General features: G+C 49.5%; 1 protein-coding gene across 5 annotated transcripts in view; it reads left to right on the forward strand.

Annotated features, from left to right (window-relative positions):
- VAV3 (vav guanine nucleotide exchange factor 3) overlaps nucleotides 1-15,890 on the forward strand; it is a 167,160-nt gene that overhangs the window by 38,888 nt on the left and 112,382 nt on the right. For all 5 annotated transcript variants that reach the window (XR_004973176.1, XM_036342275.1, XM_036342276.1 and 2 more), the window contains exons 3-5: nucleotides 12,773-12,831; nucleotides 13,949-14,014; nucleotides 15,704-15,812. Coding sequence is in view for 4 of the 5 variants with exons in the window: in XM_036342275.1 (XP_036198168.1) it covers nucleotides 12,773-12,831; nucleotides 13,949-14,014; nucleotides 15,704-15,812 (234 nt within the window). In the remaining variant the exon portion in view is untranslated. The remainder of the gene's footprint in view (nucleotides 1-12,772; nucleotides 12,832-13,948; nucleotides 14,015-15,703; nucleotides 15,813-15,890) is intronic.

The following is a 15,890-nucleotide window of genomic DNA, read 5'->3' on the forward strand; positions in this document are numbered from 1 at the left end:
TGTTTACTTTGGACGTGAGGGCTGGCTGGTTTCTCCTGTTGTACCTTCCTGTCATCTAGTGATGTCCTTGGCCTTGAGTGACATTCATCCTGAAGCCCCATCCCTGGCCCAATAGGAAGTGCTCCCGGATGGAGGCCGTGATCTTCCGTGAAGGAGTGACAGGTAGTTTTGCTACATTCACATAGACTGCGTCCATCTAAGTTTTACTTAAATCTTAGTTCTTTCAATGAAATAAAACATGTGCATGGTGTGTGAATAGCAGACCTCCAGCCGGAGAGGCTGCAAGCTCATTCGAAAGGGCCATGGGGAAGGCCCCTCATTCTGAGTGAGAGATACAGATCCCAGAGCCCAAAATAATGGCCACTGATGCCCAGGGAGAGCTAGGCCCACAGGGAGCAGATTTCCCGGCTGGACCTTATGAGCACACAGGAGGTGAAATTCTTAACTCTTAGTTCACCTAGATCCTTGTTCATAATACAGTGCTGTACACACACCACTGCCAAAGATTATATTAAACTTGTATTCATTACATTCACCTATCAAAATACAGAGAAAGCCTGTAATCTATTTTGACATTCAATACATTCCTTAATTATATTACAAAAAAATGTAAGCCATACATTGGCATTATAAAGATGTTTTTTTAAGACTTGAAAATCAAGGTTTAAAATGTTTAGTTTTGTGTTCCTATGTGCAGTCGAGGTCTTGGGTGGATGTGTTGGGCTGAAGTAAGTGGAACTAATTTTGGTAGGTTACTTGCGACTTCAGCTGCCAGATGCCTCCACTTTGAGGACAAAAAAAGATGTGGTTCTTTCACAGGAAATACTGTACAAGACTGTGGTTTATGTAAAGGAAATGCCCACCGAGAAACAAAAGTGCTGTTAGTCGTTAATGGCGTACTTGATGCTTGAGGTAGAGCTGAGTTGGTATAAATAACCCTCACTCCTCGACTTTATGTTCAGAACTGATTCTAACCCTTTAGGGCTCAGTAGTGATAGTGACTGTGTGTTTTCACATGGCCTGTTAACAGAATGCAGGTAGGCGAGGGGATCGCATTCAGGCTATGCAGATGGGTAAGGGGCTTTGGTTTGACTTGGACAGTGTCACACAACGAGTCGACCCAGATTTAAAGCCCCAATACTGGTGTAGAAAGATTGGGTAATCCCTTAGAAAACCTAAGCCAGGGACCTCTCGTGTAAATCTGAGTGGCTGGTCAGAGCTCTCTGGACCACTGTTGAGTATCTGTGGTCAAGCAAAAGAAGGGCGATTTGATCACAACTAATTTGTGAGCCTGGCTCAGGGCTTCTGGCTGAGCGGTGCTCCCCCTGTGGGAGCGCACTGACCACCAGGGCGCAGCTCCTGCATTGAGCGTCTGCCCCCTGGTGCTCAGTGCGCGTCATAACAACCAGTCATTCCGCCGTTCGGTTGATTTGCATATTAGCCTTTTATTATATAGGCTTTCCCCAGAGACAGCTTCACGAGCCAGAGAGGCAACTCTCAACATGACTTCCCCAGATGGTGGCGTTTCCTCCCTGCCTTCCAGGCATCGAGGTCGTCAGGCAGTTGGCCTTGTGTCCTCTCTGCTGACAGGTAGTAATGAACACTTGCCCCTCACTGTTTTCTAAGTGTATTGGACTGGAAAGATTTTCAAGAATTGGTCATCAGAAACATGAGGGTCAGCTATTTTTGTCTGGCAACCCCAGACGTGAGGAGAGGACCAGGCATTGTTGTTCAAACTGTTGTCATAGAGTTTAATCCTGCAGTCATCACACTCTCTGATACAGTCTGAGGAGGAAGTGCCGGACAGCGCAGCTATTCTCACAGGCCCTCAGAGAGCTTTGTAGCAAATTCCCCCACCCTCTCTTTTTCCACTGAAAACTTAGAAGTGATATATTTCTATTATTCTGACAAGTACAGTATGAGGCATCCACACACTCATTGCTAAAGTTCAGAGATAAGCACTTAGTTAGATTTGTTTCGTATCATTTTCTTTTTTTGTTTGGTATAAAAGATGTTTGTATGCAGCTAAAGCTTCCATGCTACCCATCATTTTTATTCTCTCTCTCCCCAGAGCTGAACATTTGTGGACGTATATTCAATCTGTGTGCTACCAAGAGAAAAAATAGTCCCTATTTGTAAGAAGTTGCTAGTAATACATTTTGAAGGAGAAAGTGAAGTTGTTAAAGACAAACTATTTGGTTTCTTTGATGAAATATGTTTTGCTATTTCAACTCCATCCCTGCGTCAAAGGTTCAGAAAATTTCGTAGCCTACTTTCCTCCTCACACTTGAGTGGAAAACACTGATCACTAATCTATAATAATAAAAGGGTAATATGCTAATTAGACCAGTCGAATGTCCTTCCGGACGAAGCCGGGCCTGCAGTCTTGGGATCAAGGCAGCGGCCGCAGCTGCTAAGGCCTACTCTTGCATGAATTTCATGCATTGGGCCTCTAGTATTTAAGATAACAAACAGAAAAAAAAAAATATCTACTCAGTAATAGGTAATTTCTTTCTAGCATTTCTGGTGTCATAAAATCTAGTCGAACAAAAACTCCATATATATTTTGACTAAAAGAATCAAACTCCTTGGGGAAGTCAGGCACTTGAGCGGAGGCCTATAGAATAAACTCCTTTTTATTTTTTTGCCCCAATGATGAGAATGAAATGGTAAGAGGGATCAAGAGGGAGATGGACAACAGCTGCCTGGAGATCAGGCTTCATGGGAATATCCTTAGCTTTCACCTGTGTGATTGTTTTGTGCTTTTATGACTCACTAGAGGCGTGATGTACGAATTCGTGCACGGGTGGGGTCAGGTCAGGCCCGGCCAGTAGGGAGGAGGGGACGCAGGAGGTTGGCCAGTCGACCCCGCCCCCAATCAGGCCAGTTGGCCGCTGCAGTGTGCCTCATAGCGACTGGTCCTTCCATTGTTCCAGTCGCTTGGCTTTTATATATATAGATTATTGTATTCATAAATGTCATTGATACTGTTTGTGTCTTTTAAATACATCTATTATTTGAAAAAGTGACACAGTTTAGCTTATTTTTAAAAAAAATGTTTTTGAGATGAATCTCTTTATATATATATGGTGTCCCCCCCCAAAATGGATACACACACTTTGCATAATTATAAAGGCAGTGTTTACTAAAATACATTTCATTTTCAAAAGTGAGCCATCAGCTGTTACCGTCCGTGTGTATCCATTTTTTGGGATACCCTGCAGTTCTAGTTCATTCTTTTCACTATTTTAGCTAATACCAATATAGAATATATCATATTTTGTTTATCTAGTCTTTCTTCCGAGGAAGCAAATACACTTGAGTCTGTGGGTACTGAGTGGTTATTGCTGAAAGCGGGACCAGCATTTATGGTCAGAGATGCTGGGGGTGCATGTCCACTGAGGCTAATTGAGGAGAATACGTCCTCCTTCTGGATGGATCCTCATTGATTGGTGTCGAGCCCGCGGAGACTGAGATTAAACAGGGACGGATAGTCTTTCCTCTGGGAGACTTGCCTTTGGGTGTGTCCCTAATCTACTGACTCATCACCCATTCAGAACCCCTCTGAGGAGGGATCAGCCTGCCCCGCCCCCTCATGCCCCTGAACTTGACCCAGGTGGCAACCTGGTCACAGCCCTTGCTCAGGTCAAGAGTCCCTCTGTGCCATTTAGTGACAAGTGTGGGCCTTTGATCCTTTCTGAATTAATTGCCTCCGCGTGAGCGGCGCACAGAGCTTGTAGGGGTGGCCCTTGGGAATCCGGGCTCTGAAATCTCCAGATGTCTGATGAGAGTGTGGACTTGAGTCCAGAGAGCGAGCTTGGAGCAGTAAATTGCATTTTTCCCCTTTGAAAGCCATTCACTAATACATGCATCTCCCCTTTTCCCCCTTCATTTCTCTCCCTTCTGTAGTTTTTGGCCCGAGCATAACTACAGACTTATAGTGGCTCCGAGAGATTCTGTCCCGCCTGTGGCCACTGCCCTCTTGGGCTCTGCCCACCACTTGAGAGCATTCTCCTCCGCCCTCCTCAACCTCTGCCCGTGAAGGGCGTCCTCTCCTGCTCTTCGGGCCATGGCTGTGGTCATTGCTGACCTGCCTCCTCCGTTGCTTTTGTCTCCTCTCTGATCCGGCCTCTCCTCTGCTCTTCCTGTGCGTCCGGTGGCTCCTCCCGCTGCAGGGAAAGCTCTTACCTCCTTCACACGGCCTGGCAGGCTCCTCATAATCCGGCCCTGACCAGCTCGGCCAGCTTCGTGTCTTGTCTTCTCCACCCCAGGGGCCTCGCTGTGGCCACTGTTCCCTGTTGCCCAGACCTGCCTGAGGCAGACCAGGGCCCCTGCCTCTCCTGCTGCCACCACCCTGGCCCCAGGTGCCCTTCTCTGCTTGTGGCACTGGGACAGCTATTAGTGACGAGCGTGTCTGTGTGGCTTGGTGTGAGGGTATTTAGCCGCTGGACGTGTAGTGGGGAGGATTTCTTTGTGTGGCCAAATGTTTGTTAAAGGGGAGAGACTATTACAGAAAATAAGGTCTTTATACATCTATCAACTAACAACATTTCATAATTGAAAATGTGTTGTTTTTACTATATCATGTCATTTTCTAGTACCAATAAATTATGCTATAGCTTGACTGTTACAAATTTCTCAAGTGCCCGGCTGGTGTGGCTCAGTGGTTGAGTGCTGACCCATGAACCAGGAGGTCGTTTCCCCGGTCAGAACACAGGCTCAGGTTGTGGGCTCGATCCCCAGTAGGGGACGTGCCATCATTGATATTTCTCTCTCTCTCTCTCCCTCTCCCTTCCTCTCTCTGAAATCAATCAAAGCATATTAAAAAATATCGCAAGTAATTTTCCTCACTGTCATGTACAAAAACAACAAGGGATTTTATAAATTATTGCTGTGATGCTCACTTTCATAACGTTTGGGTCATTTGGGAAAGAAGCATGTGAGTCAGGTTCGGTGTTCTAAGGCGTGTGATAAAACGGGACTTGGCCTGTAACAATGGGCTGTAATCTTGATTGATTGTGTACGCTAGTGCCGCTGTGGGCTGAGTTTGCTGTCATTGCTTTGGCATGTTGTTTAAATATTTTCCCTTCATTTTCAGTGCATTTTGAATGTATTGTTCTGGATTCTTTCCCTAGTTGATAAGGTCCTTGGTTTATAAGGTTTCTTTGTTTTTCGTAATATTTAGGGTGGGGTCCTGTGTTGCACAAGCTGATCCAATGTGATTTGATGTGACTGTAAGTTAGAGGTGCAATGGGAACCCCGAGTCCAGATGCCATGTGGAGGGTCCTGGGGGGAGGAGGGTCGGACACCCCGGGCTGACACAGCACCCTCCCTTCTCCCTGGAAGTGGGCTCTCCCGTGCTGCACGTGTTCACTGTCTGATCCACTCGTGCTCTTCTCACGGGGAGTTAAGTAGGTCGGTTTCCCAGAGGCTTGGGTTGTGCCCGAGCACAGTAACCCCAACACACTGCTGAGCTGACAGAGGCAGTGCTGGGGAAGGGACTGCAGGCATTGCTTTGAGGGGGAGAAAGCCGCCCGCCCCGGACACGCGGAAGGATCACAGGCACAAGCTGCTAATGCAACAGCGCCCCCTCCTGGGAGGGTCGGCTCAGCCTCAGCCGCGGGGACAGCTGATTTGTAGGGACGCTGCTGGTGCACAAAAGGAGTCCCTACAGTTTCGCGGTATCCACGGGACCTTTAAGATATTCTTGCCCTTTGGCCCAGAAACTTCACTGTTAGGACCTTACCATCAGGAAATAAATAGACACATGGGCGAATACGTATTTATTTGTTTGTTTATTCATTTATTTGTTGATGGAGATTGGGTTGTTTTCACCTCTCAGCCTTTAGTTCAGCTACGAACACGTGTGTACAGGTATTTGAGGACCTGTTTTCAGTTCTTTTGGTACATACTTAGCAGTGAAATTGCTGGGTCTTATGGTAATTCTGTTTACCTTTTTGAGGAACTGCCAAACTGCTTTCTTTCCACAGCAGCTGCCCCGTTTACATACCAGTAGCAACATACAGGGGTTCCAGTTTCTCTACATCCTCCCAATTTCTCTGCATCCTCACCAATTCCTCTGCATCCTCACCTTTTGCAGGAATGATAGCCATCCTAATGGGTGTGAAGCGTCTCATTGCAGTTCTGATTGGCATTTATTTCCCTGATGACTAATGGTCATCTTTCCCTGTGCTCAGTGGCCATTTGTGCATCTTCTTGGGAGAAGTCCCTATTCAAGTGCCTTTGCCCATTTTTAATTGGGTAGTTTATCTTCTTGTTGAGTTGTAAGAGTTCTTTATATATTCTGGAGAGTAGACCCTTATTAAATACATAATTTGCAAATATTTTCTCCCATCTCATAGGTTTCCTTTTGGCTGTCCTTACAGTGTCATTTGATAAAGTCCAATTTATTCTTTCTTTTCTGCTTGTGTGCTTTTGTGTCAGAGCTCAATGCCAAATCCCAGGAAATGACTTACCCACATGTCGTCTTCTTGGTCTTAGCTCTTCTGTTGAGGTCCTTGATCCATTTTGAGTTCATTTTTTGTATATGGTGTGAGGTATCCCAGCACCATTTATTGACGAGCTTACTCCTTCCCTGTGGAATGCCTTGGCATCCTTATTGAAAATTAGTTAGGTCTTTAAAGGTTTATTTCTGGGCTCTGAATGATATCCCAGTGGGTGTATGTTTATTCTGATGCCTTTACCAGTTTTGATTACTGTAATTTTGCAGTAAGTTTTGAAATCAGGACTGTGTGTCCTCCAAATTTGTTCTTCTTTTTTTTAAACATTGTGTGGCTGGTGAGCCCCTTAATTTCCATATGAAGTCGAGGATCAGATTTTCCATTTTGTTCAACTTGGCTCATTGTGTTCCCCACCCCATCTCCACCCTCCCCAGAGCCTGCTCCGCACTCCCACGTGGGCAGATATTTAGATACAAAAGTAATTCTCATCATTGTCATTGTGAGAAGCTGGGGAGAAGCTCAACACTAGGGTGTTAATGTAGTGCTAGCTCAGTGGAGTACTGTGACCTTGAAAGTATAGCCCTAAACACCATGTTATATTGAAAAAAAAAAAAAGTGAGTCGGGACCAGATCTAGGGCCTCTCCTGGCCTGCGTATAGTGTTTTGAAATGGAGGGTGACTCGTGGGGGCAGGCGGTCATTCCTGGGGGTTTGCGTCATGATGTGTGCTCACTGGGAGGCGGGAGAGCAGGGGCCAGAAGTGACCTCCAGCCGAATTAAAAGGACAGACTCTTTCTTAGTTTTTACACTGAGTATCACTTCCTTTCCCCACCTCGTAGTCATGAAAAAATCACATGCCAACAAAAATATCAGACTGCAAGAAAAGAATGTTTAGCGCTGGAGAAGCCGTTTGGAGAGGACGTGGCTGTTTGGAAGTTTGCTATTTTATGCACATTCACTGCTTTTGTCTTTTTTTTTTTTTTCTAATCACTTTTCATAAAAGCACTTTCGTAGGCCTGCCGTGTTCTCGTCATGCCTCCCCATGATTCCCCTGCTCCCTGACGGCCCTGGGCCGCGAGCACTGTCTCAGCATTAACGTTCCTCATCCCACACGCGGCCCATGTTCTACCGAAGATGCACGGTTTCGCATCACGGCTTTGGGAACGCCGGTGTCAGCCAAGCCGCCCAGCACAGCGGGGAACAGATCTCTGTTTGGAGACCTGATTAAATATGTATGTTGAAAGCCTTTTTCTAAACAAGCCCGTGGATTCTGAGATCAGTCAGCATCGTTCAAGGGTGTGATAAGATGATGTCTTGCCCGATTGCGATTGTGGGAGCGCTGCACGTCTGTACGTGATTCAAGTCCGGCGCTGGCTCCTGATTTGGGGACGTGCATGCTGCTTTAGGGGAACAGCAGAGCCCGGGCTCAGCGCTGTTCCCGCTGCTCCCGGACCCCGGCCCGCCATCCTTTGCCCCGCTCACTACAGAGAGGAAAGGGAAAGCCCAATGAGCACCTTCTGTTGCTTTTATTTTTATTTATTTATTTATCTATCCTCACCCAAGGATAGTTTTCTTTATTTTTTTAACTTTGTTTTATTGCTGAAAGTATTACAAAGAGTAGTACATATGTCTCCTTTTTTCCCTCCCTTGACTTTCCCCCGGCCTCCCCTCCCCCCCAGTGTGTTGCGTCCATTGGTTATGCTTACATGCATGCAGACAAGTCCTGTTGATCTCTTACTCCCGCCCCCACCCTCCCCTGCCTTCCCGCTGTAGTTTGACAGTCTGTTCGATGCTGCTCTGCCTCTGTATCTGTTTTTGTTCATCAGTTTATAATGGTCCGAGGATATTTTTCCATTGGTTTTTAGAGAGAGTAGAAGGGAGAGGGAGAGGCAGAGAGAGACGTCGATGTGAGAGACATCGGTTAGTTGCCTCCTGAATGCACCCCGACGAGGGCCAGGGAACCTGCAGCCAAGGCATGTGCCTTGACTGGAATCGGACCCAGGATTCTCCAGTCCTGGGGCTGACACTGTCTCCACTGAGCCAAACCGGCCAGCGCACCTTCTGCTGCTTTTAAAGAAACATTTCTCTGAAGTTGAGTTCCACTCAGTGCTTCTTCAAGGCAGAGTCAAAAGGCCCGGCTGCTTCTGGGCCAGCCCCGCCCTGGTGGGTCCTCCGGACACAGGTTCAGGCAGCAGCCCTGGTGGGCGACACCCGCTCACAAGGACGTCGGAGGCTCCTCAGAGTTCTGGGTCGGCTATTGTCCCAGGGCTGCCTTTTGCCTCCCCTCCTCCCCCCTCCCTGCCCCCCTGCCCCGAACAGAAGCACTTTTCTAACTGACGCCTGGATCTCACCCTCTGGCCGGTCCTTCTGCGACACGGTGACGAGCTGGAGTCAATTCAGCAGCTGAGGCAGGAGACAGAGGGTGTGGACTGAGGCAGGAGACAGAGGGTGTGGACTGAGGCAGGAGACAGAGGGTGTGGACTGAGGCAGGAGACAGAGGGTGTGGACTGAGGCAGAGCGGAGGGTGGGCGGGAGGAGTGGGATCTGAGGTTCCAAGGGTGAGTTGGGAGGACTTAGACCTGGGTGTGTAGGGGAAGTCCCCCAGCGGGTAGCCAGGCGAGGCAGAGGGAGACCGTGGGGATGTGAGGAGCAGGTGGGCAGGGGAGATGCCCTGTGGGGTCTTCAGAGGCGGAGGGCAGGGGCGGGAAGGTAGGAGGGCAGGGGCGGGAAGGCAGGTGGGCAGGGGAGATACCCTGTGGGGTCTTCAGAGGCGGAGGGCAGGGGCGGGAATGCAGGTGGGCAGGGGAGATGCCCTGTGGGGTCTTCAGAGGCGGAGGGCAGGGGTGGGAAGGCAGGTGGGCAGGGGGATGCCCTGTGGGGTCTTCAGAGGCGGAGGGCAGGGGCGGGAAGGCAGACACAGCGAGCCCTCGGTGCTGTGGAGAGAAATGCCTGAGACAAGGGCACGACTGTTTGGTTTAGAAAAACTTTGCTTAGTGACCTCATCTCCGAGAGCTTGAACACTGTCCACTGTAAACGAAGTTGGAAAATATTACTCCGGAAACGGCCACTCTGAGGCTGCTCAGACCGAGCAGTGCCAGGAAGTCCGCAGTGTCCTCACGGCGCCGGAGCCGGTGGGGCTGGGGCCTGGAGGGGGCCAGAGGCTGGCGTTCCGGCCCATCAGGCGTCTGCGGACAGACAGACATGCAGACCCACGAAGATCCGGGAAGTTCCCCATGGCCCTTGCGTATGCAGCCAAGGTCACCGCTTCTAAGAAGCCGCTGGAGCCTCCGGCTCTGTCCCCAGCTGAGGGGACAGCCGGCCTTGCTCTCCCCGGGCTGCGGGTGCACTCGGCAGTACTCGGTGTGGGTTTCTGCCCACTACCTGGGTCTTTCCTGGTAGATGGGGGGTGTGAGAATAGGAAGTATCAAATCTCAATTTTGTTACTTTACTGATGATGATGATGGTGGTGATGGTGATGGCATTAAAGGTGGTGGGCTCGATTCCCAGTCAGGGCACATACAAGAATCAACCAATGAATGCATAAGTGCAACCACACATCGATGGTAGGAGAATGGTTGAATCGTTGTGTTACATACATTAAATGTTATACAACATTAAAATCAACAAAGTAGATCTATGTGTATTGACACAACTGTCTTTTTGTTGTTAAGTTTATTGATTTTAGAGAGAGAGAGAGGGAGAGAGAAACATTGATTTGTTCTACTTACTTATGCACTCATTGGTTGATTCTTGTATGTGCCCTGACCTGGGATCGAACCCATAACCTTGGTGTATGGGATGATGCTCTGACCTACTGAGCGACCCGGCCAGGGCTGTGATAAATTGTTAACTGACAAAAGCATGTTGTGGAAAAATCTGTATAATAGGAACACATTTACCTAAAATAATAATTGTAAAGAAAAAGAAAAAAAATTTGCAAAGGTCACACCTGATTCTGAGCTCTGGCTCCCTGTGGGCAGCAGGTGGAAGAGGCGTGTGTAGGGGGGATTGACTCTTATGTGTTACCGTGTTATTTCATTTTGACAAAATCAGCAGGAGTCCATTTGAAATAGTTGAAGCAGCGAATAAAGGTGCTAGGGCAGCGTTATGTCCAGAGTCCCATGGGGACCCAAGAACCCGATTGGAGGTGGGAGACGGTCAGAGAAGGCCCTGGAGGAGGGCCCGGCCTGGCGAGTTCAGGGTGGACCTGGTCAGCACGTGGAGGGGCCCCGAGAGGCGGAGAGCATCCTGCTAGGGGCACCCCCCGCTCTCCGGTGGCGGTGGTGGCAGGGCAGCTGGCCGCCCCCGGCTTTAACAGCCCACCCTCACCCCCACCCCCACCCCCCACCCCTGGTTGTCCTGGTCCTTCCCTCCCCAGGGCGTCAGCCACTTGTCGCCTCTCAGTTGTACTGCTGCGGCTCAGCTCAGACTTCCTGTTTCTCACCTGGACGATGGCGAACACCCCTAGCGCGTCTCCTGGTGCCTTGTCTGCACCCCACGTCCTCCTGCCTGAGTGCCTGGCCTCCAGTTTGCCGAGTGATCTTCTCAGAATGCAGCTTGGACCCTGCCGTCTTCCTCCTTAGCCGTTCTCCACGATCCTTCCCAGGTTCTGGGGTCTCACCCCCTTTCTGGAGCCCAGAGCAGCCCTGCCCACCTCCCCTCCTGCCCACCTCCCCTCCTGCCCACCTCCCCTCCTGCCCCCCACACTGACTCCTATTCATGTTCCCTGGAGTCTTTGTCACTTCTTTACAGATGCCACCGTTTTAACAAACAAGGTGTAGCCGGAGGTAAAGAAAGCGCATGGTGATGTGGGCTTAGTAGTTGGCTGTTGGACTATTATTACCTTGAACATGTTCTGACTAGTTACCCCCTTTTCTGGAGTTAATGGTCACAGTTTCATCTTATCCTGAGGCAGCCTTTTAGAAGTGAATACATTTCAGGGAAAATGGCCTCGTCTTTCCTGCCTTTGGCGCTGTTTTGTTCCGTCAATATTCGTCAATATTCTGGAGTCGGCGTTTCCAGCGGCAGGGGCCTGAGGGTCTGGTACTTGTCTGTACAGGGGCCACGCTGCCTTCACAGCAGACATGCTGTTCTGCAGACACGACTAGGACTGAAGAGTCCCTGTTTGCTTTGGCTACACTTGGAGCTAACGGGGACGGGGAGGGGGAGGTGGGGGGCAGGGGGGGGGGGGGCAGGGGGAGGGGGGTGCTCCGTGTATAATCAGATGGGCCCGGAACCGAGAGAGGGTCCTGGGAGGTGCTCTCTAAGGCATGCTGCATAGTCTCTTGCCATGCTCCTCTCCTCCGAATCTGTGTCTTTATTTTTATATCACCAAATAGTGGGAAATGCTGGGTGCAGCTTGCTGACTTTCAGAAACGCTTGTACTTTATAAACACATTCGCGGCAGGAGGAAAGTGATGGAGTGCTGTTGTCTGGCTCCCTCTGGTGGACAGTTGTATGGAAACGTCAAACTCAAGTTTTGCAGTGGGAGAGGGGGACAGGTTGTGAACAGTTCTGGTTATTGGTAGCAAAAGGAACAGAAAATGCATCTTGTGGATGTATGGTCATTCTCATAGAAATTCTCCCCAATAATAGCATAGTAAAATGCATAGCAATACTAGTTTCCTTTTGATTGCGCGGTGATACTGCTGAAACCAGTGTCAAACAGGAAATTACTAGCTACTAATGCTACAGCCATGGCTGGGTACGTCTTCTTAAGGGACCTTGAAACAGGTAGATGAGCAGGGGTACATACAAGCAACTCCTTTTCCTGAAACACACAGAATTAGAATAAGGTGATTTTCTTCAAGTTGGAGATTTTCAAGAATGGCTACCATTGAAATATTTTGCATGTGTTATCTTTGTAATCCTTACAGTAATCTAATGACTATAATAATCTATTATTGTATGCCATATCCTGATGAAAAGAAACTGCAGCCCGGAGAAATTAAGTCATTTGTCCACGGTTATGTGACTAATAAGTGGTAAAGCCAGGATTTGAACTGTGGGGTCTGGCCCCAGAGCCCACATGCTCCGTCACATTGCTGCCCAGCAGGCTGACCGGCGGAACTTTCTGTGACGATGGGGAAGTTTTCTGTGTGTGTGGCTATTGAGCATTTGAAGTGGGGTCACTTCCAGAAAGGGACAAAATTAAACCGAAGGTGTTATACTGCCACTCCCAGCTCTTCCATTCTGCACCTCTTTGGCGCCTGCAGATTCACGTGTCTGCTGCCATTGCTAAACTACTATTTTGTGAAAAGAACTTATCTTTCCTGAAATACACTTTCAATGAACACGACCCTCTGTTCTCAGGTGATAGAAACGCTATCGCGACTCTCCCGAACACCCATCGCGTTGGCCACAGGAATCAGGTAAGCGTGTTTCTCCGCGGCCCATGTTCAGTGTAACGATGGCTTATTCAGTAGTCACTGTTTGCAAAGCATGTTGCATGCGAGGACTGCTTCTCACTCATGCAGGCTGCCTGGTAGGTAAGTGCCAACACACGTTTGACACTTACTGAGCAACTAAAAACATATTCGCAGAGCTGAATGAGACCCGTTGGCCAAACATGGTTCTCGTTCTACTGGTGACTATCATTGATATGGTTCTTTTTTTAAAACTCCCTTCAACATTTCTATATATGTGATTCATCAAGGCAAACACACATGCTGGTGGCATGTAAAAAAAAAGTAACACGTTGCCTCTGTAGTCTGATTTCTGTGACTTTGTTAGACATGGATTTAGAGCATTATGTGCATGTTATCAAATGTGTCACAGAAGCATGAGGCACAAAGGATGCTCATGGCTAGGAATAGGGGATCAATGACAGTGATTTCCTTTGAACAGGGAGCAGAGAAAACATCCTATTCTCCCTGAGGTCCGATTGACTCATTTACCCAATAATTGAAAAACACACACAACTTGAACACCTTAACTAATAAGTCTAAGTGGAAAAATATATCAGAGTCAATAATCATATATACAGGGCGCAGTATTCTTGCCTTCTAATAATTTTCATTATTAGGTTGTCACCCAGTTATTTGTCAAGAGTGATTGTCACCTAGTTGTTTGTCAAGAATGATTGCCACCCAGCTATTTGTTAAGGGTGATTGCTACTCAGTCATTTGTCAGTCACATCAGCATCCGCAAGTGAGAAGAGCTGGTGTTGAAGGCAGGCCTGCCCTCTGCCAGGAGGTGAGCCTGCAGAGTTGTGGCTGGTGGGGAATCCACTAAGCACAGCAGCCTGTCCCCAGCTGCTCCGAGGACTGGGTGACCAGCACACCTGCTGCTGATGCGCTGGGGTAGCAGGTGCTTGGTCTCCCCGGGGACCCCCAGACCCAGCCACGCTGGGAGGAATGCCAGGCACTGTCTCAGACGCGGTGACTGACCGGCCCGCGCTGGCGGCAGGCGGGCTGACACGGTTCATGAGAGGCCATGCCCCGCTGGATGCCGCTTGCTCACCTGTTTTTCTCTCCCTCCCTGCCCCAGGCCCTTCCCAACAGAAGAGAGCGTCAGCGATGAGGACATCTACAAAGCCCTCCCCGACCTGATAGAGTACGTGAGCGCTTCCTTTGTGGGTTGTAGCTGGGGGCGTTGGCAGAGCGCCGTGAAGGGGACAGTGGCCAGGGGCTGAGGTGCCGGGGTCCAGCCCCAGCAGGTCCAGGGGTTCCCAAAGGCGTAGACGGAGTCGGCGAAGAAGAAAGGACACGGAGACAGTGTTCAGTTGATCAGCAGCCTAGCCAGGATCTCCAGCCAAGTTCTGGTCTGGATTTCCAGCGAAGTTCTGGTTAGGATATCCAGCCAGGTTCTGTCCAGGTTCTCCAGTCAGGTTCAGTCACCAGGTTCTAGTCAGGTTCTCCTGCCAATTTCTGTAGTCAGGTTCAGTCCAGGATCTTTTGCCATGTTCTCTCGCTAGGTTCTGTCTCTAGGTTCTGTGGCCAGTTTCTGTCCAGGATCTTTTGCCATGTTCTCTCCAGCGAAGTTCTTCTGTCTGTAGGTTCTGTGTAGGTTCTGTCTTCTTAGTTCTGTGTTCTAAGCTCTGTATTCTAAGTTCTGAGACTTGCTGTCTTGTTACATCTGTATTTATACCAGTTGATTCAATCCTATCAATCTCTATTACAAAGGTTAGGGCGTTTCTTATCTCCATTCCAGGGAGTAAAGATTATGTAGCTTAAGCATGATTGTTTGTAGTTATAGTGATTAATTACCCGCCTGGCACTTAGTTGAGGGATTTTATTCCCTCTCTAACTTCAGGGGAAAATCCCTACCTGGGGGAACAACCTTTCTCAGAGACCTTGGTTAAAACACATAGTGCCAAGAAGGTGAGCAAACATATTAAGAACAGTATGCCATATATGCCAGGTCCTTTGAAACAGCAAGCATGGACCGGCTCCCGGCACTGAGGTGTTTAAGAATCAACCCCAGACCCGGGGGGGAAAGCGTCCGAGACAGTGGACTTCCCTGGGCTCCGGGTTGCCTTTGTGTGGCCCACGCGTGCAGGGCTCTCTGAGGAGTAGAGAGGCAGGCCGCCGCCAAGTCAAATTTGAGCCCTTCCCAGGCATGTAGAGGTGGAGGCAGAGGAGTGAGGCAGTGAAGGGACGTGGAGCAGACCCTGCACCCCTCTCCTGGAGAGGCAGGGCAGACGGTGCCCGCTTGGCAGGTGCAAGGAAGGTGCCCTCCAGCAGGAATGTGGTCTGAAACCCACTGCACGAGGTCTTGGCAGTGACAAGCCTGCAGAAAGTGGTGCCTCTGAAAGACTGTTGGTCACGTGCTAGGTCCCCTTCAGCTCCCCATCTTCTCCGTACCCTACCCTTCGATAGTGTGATCAGCGCATCCCAAGTGTGAGGCAGACTTTTCAGTCCGGCCCTGCACGGACCTGTGTTGTCTGGGGCCAGTCCAACGCCTTGTTGTCCTCTCGAAGTCTTGATCGCGATGCTGGACCCACTGATAGGGCCTACCTGACAGCACCACCGATGCCGGCCTGGGGAGCCGGCGGGCTCCTGCAGAGGGGTCAGGGGGCACTGTGCATAGTCAGCACGTGGTGAATGTCCATGTCGCTGCCATCGCTGTTGGGTGCTGTTGTCATTGTCACTGTCCCTGTAGGAGGGACGGAGCCGTCACCTGAGCCTCCGACGCCACGAATTACATTTATGTCCCCTCTGGATTTTCCATGGGAATCCAGGAAGTTGCTTCTAGCTCCTGCGTTTCCTACCAGTGACCTTTCTCCCGTGCCCTTCGTTCCAGCGAGACCCACGTGGAGGATGAGGAGGGCCTGTATGACTGTGTCTACGGGGAGGACGAAGGCGGAGAGGTCTACGAGGACTTAATGAAAGCGGAGGAGGCGCAGCAACCCGTAGGCACCCGCCTTGTTTTTTTTCTTTTGAGTTACTCTGGGTGTTTTATTGGGCAAATGACAATGTTAAAGACTCAA

Source organism: Myotis myotis, unplaced genomic scaffold, assembly GCF_014108235.1.
Source record: "Myotis myotis isolate mMyoMyo1 unplaced genomic scaffold, mMyoMyo1.p scaffold_m19_p_18, whole genome shotgun sequence".
NCBI lineage: Eukaryota > Metazoa > Chordata > Mammalia > Chiroptera > Vespertilionidae > Myotis > Myotis myotis.